This window comes from Leptinotarsa decemlineata, unplaced genomic scaffold (assembly GCF_025532065.1).
Source record: "Leptinotarsa decemlineata unplaced genomic scaffold, Ldec_3_MD MMD2_tig00002974_RagTag_RagTag, whole genome shotgun sequence".
NCBI classification, from domain to species: domain Eukaryota; kingdom Metazoa; phylum Arthropoda; class Insecta; order Coleoptera; family Chrysomelidae; genus Leptinotarsa; species Leptinotarsa decemlineata.
Genome location: NW_027412578.1, coordinates 13272898 through 13285926, shown reverse-complemented (window position 1 = coordinate 13285926; position 13029 = coordinate 13272898). Strand labels below are relative to the sequence as shown.

Below are 13029 nucleotides of genomic sequence, written 5' to 3'. Positions count from 1 at the left end.
TTCAACTGGACGGAGTGCCAGCTCATTCCCCCCAGGAAGTTTCCAGGAAACTTGACGAACTCTTCGACGATCGTTGGTTTAAGCGTTTAGGGCCGTGGGATTGGCCACCGAGATCACCCGATCTCACGCCACTTGACTTTTTTATGGGGTGTTTCAAAAGAAAGGGTATACAGTACTCCAGTGCCTACCAAAGAAGAATTGCGACGGCGAATAGTGCGGAGTATTGAAGATCTGGATCCCCAGGAAATTGAAAAAGCAACAACAAATCGGGTACAAAAAAACATTTCAAAGTGTTTAGAATGTAATGGACAACATTTTCGGCATTTATTGTGAAAATGTGATATTTTGTTTACAATTTTGTTATTTTGAATCATCCTATTCTGTTATTGTCTGTACTTTCACATGTTTTAGCCCACAAAATCTTACTTTTTACCTAGAAATGACTGATTTTTGGTACAGTTGTTCCCTGGAAACTATGAGCCATAGTTAAGGAAATTATTTTGTAACCTTACAAACTTCCTCTCGTTCATTGGTGTTAATTCAGGATACATTTGGTTGAATTTTTTACACGTTCTGACAATGATTTGATCACTTTGTTCATGTGTATAATAAATAATTTCATAAGAACTTCGTTTGAATAATCGATATTTGCATTTATTTTGGAAGATGATTCGAAACACCGTCGATAACTCTTTATAAATTACTTATAAAAGTAACCGAACTACTATAAGCTTGATAATTCCACTGCTACCTAAATCCAAATTCTAAAAAAAAATAATGTTTCTAGAAGAAGCGACTTTATTGAGAAAACTTGACGATTTAGGTATAGGGACATGATATATCATCTTGAAGCATTTTTCACCATCTTTCAATTTACCGAGTAATATACAGGGGGTTTCATTTGAAAAAATTAACTTTTGACTTTCTTATTAGTCAATGGGCTATGCTTGAAGACTGGCAGTAAACAACTCTAAAGCAAATGGAACTTCAAACGTTCAAGCCAGTCTCTATATACCTACACAGTAGGTTTAATGGACTGACGCCTATCAGAAAACAACTACTCCCCTGGCTAATACCACGAAGGGCGTTGGATTATACTTTTATGCACAATGGAAATAATAGTAATTTCACCACGCCCTGTATGATATGGAGTCGATTTCTTGGTGTTATTTGAATATTTCGAGTTTGTCCAAACTATCAACAAAATATCAACTTTTCATGAATTGAGAGTACTGATGTACTTAATTTCAATTAAGGCTATGTTTTGGACCATAACCTACTATCGACCGTGAGTCACGATGTATAATATGCCTTTAATAGCAGAATATCGCCTGTAAATTTTAGCCCGGGCCTGTGTTTCGCTATAGGATGGTATTCAAAGGCGTACACAAAGGCATTATGCATACACAAAGCGTCTAGACTCTTTTTTATCCCATTAGGCATCCCAGACATAATTCGGATGTAATCTTCTTTTACGGCCGATCTGTACCGGCTGATCTACGGGACAAAGATATAATTTTTGTATTTATGAAGTTCAGCCGTTTTATTTATTCATCGGCCAATTTTTCAGTAATCATTTCTATTTGTGAAAGAAATATTTTGGAATGCGGGAATCTTCTGAAGAAACAACTACTTTTATATGAACATCGAATTATATAAAAAATACTTCTTCCTATTCATTTTTTACTCCGAACATACGTTATGGAATCGAATCAGATATCATTCACAGGATTGCTACACAATATAATGTATGTTTTATCTTGTACTGTTATACAGATTGGTGCTGAAGGGGTAATGAAGCAGGTGTGTTATTTTGAAACATCGATTTCCGCCATTGAGGAAGATAGTGTTCCATGTAAGTGAAATTTTACCACTTTCATGTAGGTACTATATGGAATAGATTCGGGAAGTTGAATACACTCATTAGAATGAATGAATCGAAGAGTCAACAGGAAGCTTGACGAGTAAGTAATCATCAACACTTTTTCTAAATTCATAATCTCAAAATGGGAAATGTTTCTCTTGACGAAAATCAAGTAGTTTTAAAAGAGCTCTAAAACAACGCATTTTAAACTTATCATTTCAACCTTTTTCTTTGAAAAATCATTTAAATATTTAAAAAAGAAGAATGAAATAATGCATTCAACATTCAAAGGGATTCGTTTCTATTTCACCATTTGGCAACATCGGTTATACCTAATAAAGGACAATGAATCTGTTACCTGTATGAGACAAACAAAGATGACATATTTCAGAGGCGTGCTGTTCTATTTACTTATGTTCCGAGTTCCGACACATTCTGTGACATATGACATTTTGTGCACCTAACCTGTCTTCCTCTATATAAATAAATAACAAAACAACTGTTGTTTATGTGGCTTGTGGAGGTGGTATTGAAAAATAATTTATATTTTGCCTCAATTGTTGATTTATAAATATAATTTTCCTTTTTTAAAGTAGAATATCTAGGTACGTATAAATTATTTCAACAAGATATAGGCGCTGTTGCCAATATGTGATTACTTACTTCCAGGTGAGCACTGATCTAGGTAAAGAATTACGACCATATGAACTTATAAAAACAACGAGTTCCAAAAATCATAACAATGAAATAATTTTAAAAAGAAAGTGTTCATTGTCAATCAAAAGCTCAGAAGATACGCAAAAAATATCGACGAAAATATAAATCATACTGTTGGGAAATATTTCTCGAGTTAATCTTTTGATAGGGAAAAGCTCAATCTTCAACTAGTGACTAGTATAATTCCACAAAAGTAGTCACTAAATTCTCGAAAATATTATTGCATTAAAACGAAAATATTGTTGTCAAAGTTGTGATTCTATATACCTATTTTATCATCATTTTTCCTCATCTTTTTAGTATAATTTCCGTAAGCCACTGCGAGAGGCAGATCAAGGCAAAAACGCCAGCCATTTATGAGAATTTAGTGCCCTCTATTTTGAAATTATAGTACCTATAGACAAAACACACCAATAACAATGCTCAAGAGAAATGAAGGTTATCAGAAGATTGAAGAAGAACAGGGATATAACTCAAATCACAATACAATACTATTATAGTCGAAGTAACCGATATAGTAATCTTAAAGGTGTCGGCGAAGTCAAAGGCCAAAAAAACCAATACAAAGGAATTATGCCGCAACGAATTAGTCCACGTGGACTGAAGAATTGGCGGTTCGTATTCGATAATGTTTACTAACCGAGTTTTATGATTGGCTGAAGAGTCATAAAATTAAATTTGAAGTCATTTTAATGTGACTAACAGAATGTAGCGATGAGTACCGCGTTGTGTGTGTTATTAAAGTGGAACTTCTGGAAGGTAGGGGGCACTATATCTTTTATTTGAACTATACAATAAGTTATAAGATAAAAACAATGCATATAGAATCAGTAAAAATACCTAATCTTAGACATGGAAGAGTAAAAAATGTTGGGCTGACAACTTGCAGAATCGCCTTTGACACACATGTTATGCAGAGGTGAAGGTTTCAGAATATTTGTGCGTGGTGTTGGCAGATAAAAAGGATTACCCACTCTAGAGGTTGGTCTAGGTACATTGGAATTAAGTTTTTGCAGAATATGTGGGTCAATAATGAAATTATTAATCAGTTTAAAAAGAAAAATTCTGGAATGACAATCACGACGGCAACTGAAGCTATTCATAGCATGTCTAACAATGCATCATGGCGAAATCCGATTGGTGGATAGATATAGGAGAGAAGTTTTAGGAACAGACGTTGTACTGATTCAATTCTCTGTATACAACTGATGAGATGGATGCCATATTATGGATGCATATTCTAATTTTGATCTGACGAAAGCATAGTATAAGGTTTTCGATGTAGATCCATACATTCTGTTTGCAGCAGACAGAATGCCTTCAATGTGTGGTACGAAGGAAAGTTTTGTGTCGAAAGTAACACCTAGATGGGTGAATTTGTGAGGCCGTTGAAGTGGAATATCGTATATTAAATATTGATATGAAAATGGACGATTTTTTAGTGTGTTCGTCGTTACATTACATTTACTCGCGTTCAAAGGAAGATTATTCCGAATACACCATTGCTCAACACGTTTCAGATTGAGGGATAGTTGAAGACAGTACTCGATGCCATTGATCTCACAATATAATTTCAAGTCAACCGCGTATATCAAACAGTTGATGTCAATGACCTCAACTATGTCGTTTATGAAAGCGTTAAAGAGAAGTGGACCTAGATTGCTTTCTTGTGGAACTCCCGAGGTAGCTGCATATTCCAGGGACTTGAAGCCATTGAATATAACATACTGACGTCGCCAGTGGAGTAGGGTATAAAAAGTTGGATCAGGGTCAGAGAAAAGCCATACCTGTACAATTTCGATAGCAATAATCCGTGATCAAGACTGTGCAACGTCTTAGAGAAGTCCGTATATATGACATCAGTTTGGGATCTCCTATCAATGGTTCCAGAGATATTATATTGGGTAACATTGAAAAGGTAGGTGATTGTCGAGCGACCTTTCATAAAACCATGTTGAAGTAGTGTAATTTGATTGTTCGAATGAGGATATAACCTGCTACAGATGAGGATTCCAAACACTTTGGCGAAGTTGCATATTATTGATATGGGTCTATAATTATCGACATCAAACTTGTTCCCTTTTTTATAAATTGACCGAACTTTAGATAATTTCCATAGATCTGGGATGGTACTAGTTTTGATGAAGATAGTTATTAATATTTTCAAAGGACGAGCCAAAACATAGGCACAATATCTGACATTCAGTGCAGGGATTCTGCCGGGACCTGTTGTCATTGTCGGTTTTATCTGTTTCAACACTTCATTTTATTGGAAGTAATGAATGTGATACGGTATTTACAGATAGACTGTATATCATGAGTAAGAAATTAATAATTTGCTTCATTCAAGACATTGATTACATTAAGTGAAACGATTAACCTTGAGTCATTTTAAATTTTGGGCCATATGGCCAACTGATAACCCGATTAGAGCCATTAAAAATTCATAAACAGATCGTAAGGAAAAGCAGCCTGCATCCAGGCAATAAAACGATTTCCTTTGTTCATGGTACACCGGTCCAAGGTAGACTACATCAAAGTGAGCTGTAAAAAGTTCAAAGAAATTTTCGGTTTATTCGATACTGGCCAAACGGAAGCTAGGCACTTGGCATTGTTTTATTTTTGGAGTTCTTGGAATGGTTGATTCAGGCGAAAACAATGAAAATGTTAAATATATTAATTCCTGGGAGTAAATATTTGGATTTACTTTTGAGTACGGATGTTTGAAGATTGTTTTGAACAAATAACAGAATTTGTATTTATGAAATTAATGAACGGGTAAATTTTCACTAAACAAAGTTTTCATTGAATGACTCAAGTTAGAGCAGAGTTACTTGTTTCTTCAGATAATTCTATTAAATATTTTCATCGTTTGGACAAAATGATGTAAAATAATAATAATAATATATATATTATATAAGCTATATAGCTCCTCCCCAGCCTGCTAACGAAGTGGTAGAAGTGGCAGTTCTACCACCCGTTGGCACGGCTGGAGAGGAGACTCGCACCATACCACCAATGGAGACGACAATCAGAAAACGCAGGGCGCTCCACAGAATTAGGCCCCTGAAGCCACAAGAACTGGCTTGTTTGGATGCGGAGGTTCATAGTGTTCTAACAGAAGAGGCTGACATCTGGCAAATCAACACCGCCGTGTATAACGTCGTCCAATCGCTTTCCGAATCGGAAGGACGAAATCCCGGCCTTGCGCTTCGGAAGATTGAACGGCGTGTACACAAGATGGAGGCTAAGATCACGTCGGCGAGACAACACGCGTCTCGTATCCAATGTGTGATGGATGACAGGGCAGCCAAGGCCTTTCACGCCTGCAGTGCGGCGAATAGCCGCCAATCTACGACGTATCCATCACACTCTAAGCCAAGGCGGGCTGGTGACCACCAAACAGCACTGCCTTGATAGGATACGAATGCTAGTGGCTGCTAAGAAGTCACTAGTGAGGCGAGCGAGAAGTATCGCGGAAAATCTTAGGTTCCGCGAGAAACCTTCTCGCTTATTTCAAGAGCCTCCACGTATTGTGGATAATCCGCCGACTGCTGATCAGGTAGAATCCTTCTGGAAGGATATCTATGAACACCCGCAGCCACTCAACTTAGACACTCCAGCCCTAGCGCAGTTCGAAGCCTTCAACAGAGAGCTTCGACAGCCTGAGCTCAATGAACTGCGCAACCCAATAACCCCGGATGACGTTCGAAGGGCCCTCGTTGGTTCCAAGAACTTTACTGCTCCAGGCCCAGATGGGCTGAACACTTATTGGTGGAAAAAACTACCAAGTACCCACCGCCATCTGGCCAGAGTTTTCAACTCATGGCTGGACGGAGAGCAGCCGATTCCGGATTGGTTTGTCAAGGGGCGGACCGTTCTCATCCCCAAAAGCGGAGATTTGTCGATTCCTAAGAATTACAGACCGATAACATGCTTGAATTCGTGTTATAAGTTGTTTACAAGCATCTTATACACACGAATACTCACCGCAGTTGACCGAGTGTTCGAACGGATATATGAGCAGAGAGGGTCGAAGAGAGGAGTCGCTGGATGTAAAGAGAACCTGCTCATCGATAGATGTGTAACGCAGGACTCGATACAATATAAGCGTAACCTCTCTATGGCCTGGATCGATTACCGTAAGGCATTTGATACAATTTCGCCCATCTTGCATTTGCTCAGATGCCTTGCGGTACCCGACAAAATTGTGAGATGCATTGAACCACTTTGGCGAACTCGCTTCACCATAACATCTGGTCAAGCAAGAGTCCAAACAGGGTGGGTCACTTTCAGAAGGGGTGTGTTTCAGGGTGATTCCCTCAGTCCCCTTCTATTCTGCATCTCACTATTGCCATTATCCGTTGCGCTCAGAAATACTCGAGGGTATAACTGTGGCACCCCCGAAAACCGGAGGAACAAGGTCACCCATCTGTTTTATATGGATGATCTTAAACTTTATGCCTCTGGAGAGAAGGATCTCCATCAGTCCTTGAGGGTGGTGGAAGAGTACACGCATGCTATCGGTATGAAATTCGGGATAGACAAATGTGCAATGGTTCATCTCAAAAGAGGACGATGCGGGGACTACGGAGAGGATGTGCAGCTCGTAGATGGAAGCATCCTACACCATCTGGATGCCGGAGAGACGTATACTTACCTCGGGGTGGAACAACGCCACTCACAAGAGGTAACTGCAGTGAAAAACTCTCTCCGCGGCAAGTATCAGCACAAACTTCGACAGATCTGGTCATCGGAGCTGTCGGGGAAGAACAAAGTTGCATCAACAAATATGCTTGCCGTTCCAATCTTACTCTACTCGTTTGGAGTAGTGAAGTGGACTCGGGAGGAACTGTATCAACTCGACGTGAAAACCCGGAAAAACCTGCAGCACCACATCATCTGAAGATCTTGATCTAACAATGTCCTCTCTCTTATGAAACAAAATGTAAGGTGTCTCCAGAGGTTGCAATAAATTCAATGCATCGCCAGTACACTTCGTGACACGACTATCGTCAAACTTAAAACAGTCCGTTTCGTCTTGGACCAAGGCGTAATAATGACCAAATTCAACGCCAGAACCACAGTGAACAATGACTGCATGAATATTATAATAGTGGTCTGCTAGGTTGAAATGTTCATCTATTTCGAACCTTCCAAAGAGTTTCTTGCTTCCGTTAGAGGTTGAGTCTTGTTTGAAAATCATCAGTGTTATTATTAGATTGACTGGTGCCTCAGCTATACTTATAACAGTCATATTTATTACATATTGTAATAATATGTTTTTTTCAATTTCGAATCGTCGTTTCTCCCGTCACAGAAAAAAATTGTGTATTATACAAGGAAAAAATGTATTAGATTTAAGCTCTCGGTTTTTTCCTTTTCCTTTCCTTTTATCCCCGGTCCCCGTGAAAAAAGTGAGCACATTTTTCACGCTTCGCGTCGGGAGACAACACAACCTCGAGCTAGAATCTAATACTTTTTTCCCTTGTATAATAAATAACTATTCATCGCTATCATCATGAGTTGTCTTATTTGGATACAAAAACACATGTTTTTATCTCAATGGCCACTCGAAATAGCTACTACGAAATCGAATATATCCATATCTAAAACTTTTCGAAATGGATTAACCTACATCCTTCAACAAACAAGGTTATTTTCACCTGACGTTATCTTCTTACATCACGGGCGATAACAGATAAATTATGAATGATATTCTATCGCCACCTGATTACACAATAGTCCATTTAGCCAGATATTGATTGTTCTGGCAAGTTTATTCAGTGATGAACATTAAGCGATGAATTCACTCATTTGTCCTTTTGAAACATCTTTAGATACCATTGGTCGACTAGAAATGGACACGAGACATAGCGGAATGAATAAAACTGACTACGAGTATTGTATAACTTGTGTCAATAATTATGTCCATTCTATTGTCATGTGTTTTTGTAGCTATGTATCTCAATGAATATTTATATCGCATTGCCGAGCACAAGAAACACACACAGCGAGGGGAAACCAGCAAATCAGGAATAGCAGACCATGTTTGGACCCATCAACACAACATCGAGTAGTCCCAAGCTGAGATCTTGCACAGAGAGGAACATTGGTTTAGGAGAAAATTCAAGGAAGCCGGATACATGTTGTCCAACAACGTATTCAGCCAAGCCAGCGTAGAAATACGCAACATATGGAAACCCATCATCAAGCGAAAAATGGCCAACTCCCGCCAAACGGTCATCTCCCACATCAGTGAAGCGAAAAAAGGAAAGCAGAGCGCCTATAAATAGTCATCTCACGGAGGAATCGGTCAGATAAATTTTTAATTTCTTCTTTTCAGTTTTTTCAGGGATTTCAAATTATTTTATATAATATCAGACAATGGAAGTCCGAACTAATGAAATTCATCATGAAACATTGTCAAGCACCTTCAAACAAATATTTATTCTCCTGTGATTAAATTTAGGAAATATGTAATTCCGAATAATTCAAAATTTCTGAGTTTTCAGTATGAATTTTTCAACTGAATATTAAAAAATTATAATCCCGGGTTTGAAGTCTGAATTTTCCAGTTAAGAGTCAGAATTCTCGAATTAAAAGTCGAAATTTCCCACTTTCCAAAATTTCTGAGTTATAAGTAAGAATTTCTGAGTTAACTGCCGAAAAAATATAATTCGGAGTTTAAAGTTGAAATTCTCGATTGAGGTCAAAATTAAGAATTTCTGAGTTTCAAGTCGGAATTTTCAAGTTAGATGCTAGAAAAGTATAAATCTGAGTTCAAAGTCAAAATTTTCGATTGAAGTCGAAATTTTCCAATTTCAAGTTGAAATTTCAGAGTTAGATGCTGGAAAAGTACAATTCGGAGTTCGAAGCGAGAATTGTGAGTAAAAATTTCTGAGTTTTAAGTAAGAATTTCTGAGTTAACTTCCTGAAAAACAATTTGGAATTCAAAGAAGAAATTTACGAGCTTTAAATCAGATTTCTGAGTTTTGAGTAAGAATGTCTGAGTTAACTGCCGGAAAAGCAATTTGAAATTCAAAGTAAGAAATTCTGAGTTTCAAGTCAAAATTTCCGAGTTTTAAGTCAGAATTCCTGAGTTGGATTCTGGAAAAATATAATTCGTAGTTTGAAGTTGAAATTCAGAATTTCTGAGTCTCAAGGCGGAATTTTTGAGTTAAATTCAGGAAATATGTAATTCCGAATAATTCAAAATTTCTGAGTTTTCAGTATGAATTTTTCAGCTGAATACTTGAAAAATATAATCCCGGGTTTGAAGTCTGAATTTTCGAGTGAGGTCGAAATTTTCCAGTCTTAAGATGGAATTTTCGACTTAAATGCTGAAAAGATATAATTGAGAGTTTGATGTTAGATTTCTGAGTTTCAAGTCCGAATTTCTGAGTTGTAAGCTGGAAAATATGATTCGTAGTTCAGTTTGAACTCGGACGTTCTGACTTCAAACTCCAAATTGTGGATTTTCATCATAAACACGAAGTTCAAAGTCAGAATTTCTGAATTTAAAGCCAGAATTTTTGAGTTTCAAGTCAACATTTCTGAGTTTCAAGTCAGAATTCCTGAGTTGGATTCTGGAAAAATATAATTCGTAGTTAGAAGTAGAAATTCATAATTTCTGAGTTTCAAGTCGAAAACATATAATCCCGGGTTTGAAGTCTGAATTTTCGGGTGAGGTCGAATTTTTCCAGTCTTAAGATGGAATTTTTGAGTTAAATGCTGAAAGGATACAATCGAGAGTTTGAAGTCAGATTTCTGAGTTCCAAGTTAGAATTTCTGAGTTCCAAGTTAGAATTTCTGAGTTGTAAGCTGGAAAAATATGATTCATAGTTCAGTTTGAATTCGGACGTTTTGACTTTAAACTACACATTGTGGATTTTCATAAACATTGAGTTCAAAGTCACAATTTCAGAGCTCAAAAAACGAATTTCTGAGTTTAAAGTCGGAATATCTGAGTCTAAAGTCGGAATTTCTGAGTTTAAAGCCAGATTTTCTGAGTTTAAAGTCGGAATTTCTGAGTTTAAAGTAAGAATTTCCGATTCTCAAGTCGAACGACGGTTTTCGAATTGCCAAATAAAACAAATTTCGGTTCAAAGAGCTACCAAGCACCACTCCCTGCATCTTTCAACACCGCTTGCCTTACTATCGAATCACTCGCCTCATAGGACCACGTGCAAGAGATGCCCGCGAACCTCCTCACGCACCGCCCCAGCTCGACGTCCTCGTGGGTGGTGTACAGCTGGTGTAGGCACTGCTCGGCGAAGGGCGCCACGCTCTTAAGCGTCTCCCTGCTCATGATGACTCCCGGACCGCCCATGCAGAAGTTCTCGTCGTTATCCAGGGACAGCTGACCAAATTCCTCGTTGTTGCCTCTGCCCGTCTGACCTGAAAATAAACAGAATTTGAGGACTTATGATGCACTGTTTGGAACCTTTGGTGTAGTAATGAATATTACTGGAGTTTTTCCTCAAGAAATTTATACGAATTCAGAACAATTTCAATATGTTTGGATAAACTTTAAAAAAGCTCCAAGAAACTTGAAATTGGAAATATTGATATGAATAATTATAAAAAAGTAAAACAATCATGTGGAATATTTCAAAATATGTTCGAATCGCTGGCCGTTCACTTCCAAGCACTTTAAAATGCGGGTGTTGACTGCTTTCGTGGTGGCAGATCTGATTTCATTGGGATCCAAATCTTCAAATGTTTGGGCAATCCTTTCTAACAATTCATCTCTCGAACGTACGGGTATTTTGTAAACTTTTTCTTTAAACATTCCCCACAAATAAAAATCTAATGGATTAAGATCGGGTGATCTCGCTGGCCAATTCCATGGTCCCAAGCGCCTCATCAACCGATCGTCAAATAGTCTATCCAGTTCTGCGCTCACTTCTCTTGTGCAATGTGCAGGAGCTCCGTCTAGTTGGTACCAACAGTTTCGATAATCTTCGAGTGGCAGATTATCCACGAAACTGTCTACAGTATTCTCCAAAATATTCAGGTAGCTTCTGGATGTTAATGACTCCTCGTATATCACGTACCTCAATTTGTTGTCCATCAACATGCAGAAGACATTAAAACTAAATTTTTCTTGAAATCCGGCTTCTTTTGTGACGTGAGGAGTTTCACTGGACCAATAATGACGATTTAATCTATTGAAAATCCCTTCTCTCGAAAATTTCGATTCATCAGTCCAAATAATTTTATTTAAAAAAAGTGGATCTTCTTGAATGCGTGTCAACAACATTTCACAAAATTCTACTCTCTGTTGGGGATCTTGAGGCTTCATTGCTTGAATTTTGGTGAATTTATAATCATGCATTTTATGTCTTCGCAAGATTCTTTGAACCGATGAATATTTTATACCCAAATCTTCTTCAGCACTTCTTATCGATGACTCGGGAAATGCGTGAAAATATGCTAAGACATTAATCTGGTTGTCTTCGAAAGTTACGGGTCGAGGCAAGTTTCTTGGTGCTTTTAAAGTTGATCCAAATGCATTGAAATTGTTCTGAATTCGTATAAATTTCTTGAGGTTCATTGGCGGTAGATTCGGATACATTTCATTGAACTTTCTACATGTTCTGCTGATAATTTTGTCACACTGTCCAAAAATAATAAACAAATTCATAAGAACTTCGTTTGAATAGTTTTGTTCCATCGTTTTGGAGGTATTTGCAACTTCTGAAGTGACGAAAATGTCGATATTATTAGGAGAATGTCACAACGCTACTGTCAAATAGTAATCATGGCCTGCTTACCAAATACTGAATGGAAATACCATTCTGAAGGGACAATTTCACAAATAAATGTTCATAAGTCCGAAACTTGACTAGTTAGGTATAGGTATGACATACATAGAAAGAAAGCAAATTTCAGCAGCTTTCCGAATTTTCAATAATATACAGGGTGTTCCATTTAAAATAATCAAATTTCAGCAACTTTTTCAAGCAAAGGAAAAAACTGCATTTTTTTACCATCCTGTATTGAAGTAACGGAGATTAGGCTGACGTGTGGGAAGTGTCCAAGTATCACCTAACTCCAAACCAAATTTCGATATCATAGTACTTCTTAACTAAAAGATATCGGCATTTTTAGAAGTCATGATTTTCGAAGAAAAAAATTGAAATTAATTTTTATTTCGAAAACGGTAACAGATAGGTATAGGGAAATATCAAGAAAAGTTGTCGGGCAATTGTTGGAGATTCCAAAAATAATATTATATACAGAGTGTTCCATTTGAAAAATCAAAGTTGCTACTGCTTTCTAATAGAAGCGGCAACACCGCATTATCGAAAATATTTTAGTTGGCTAGAGAATGTCCGAATATGCCCTCCATTAAATTTTCAAAGTGATCCGTTGTCTGGTTCATCAGAAACGTCTAATGTGCCATCCACCGTGAATCAGCCTGTATAGCTTGTTAAAATAAA

The 13029-nt window shown here is 37.4% G+C and overlaps 1 protein-coding gene across 2 annotated transcripts in view; it reads right to left on the bottom strand.

Annotated features, from left to right (window-relative positions):
• Chsy (Chondroitin sulfate synthase) overlaps positions 1 to 13029 on the bottom strand; it is a 62217-nt gene that overhangs the window by 38629 nt on the left and 10559 nt on the right. Inside the window, exon 3 of one of the 2 annotated variants that reach the window (XM_074177530.1) lies at positions 10740 to 10981. In XM_074177530.1, coding sequence (XP_074033631.1) covers positions 10740 to 10981 — 242 coding nt within the window. The remainder of the gene's footprint in view (positions 1 to 10739; positions 10982 to 13029) is intronic. The other variant, XM_074177531.1, reaches the window with a different exon arrangement.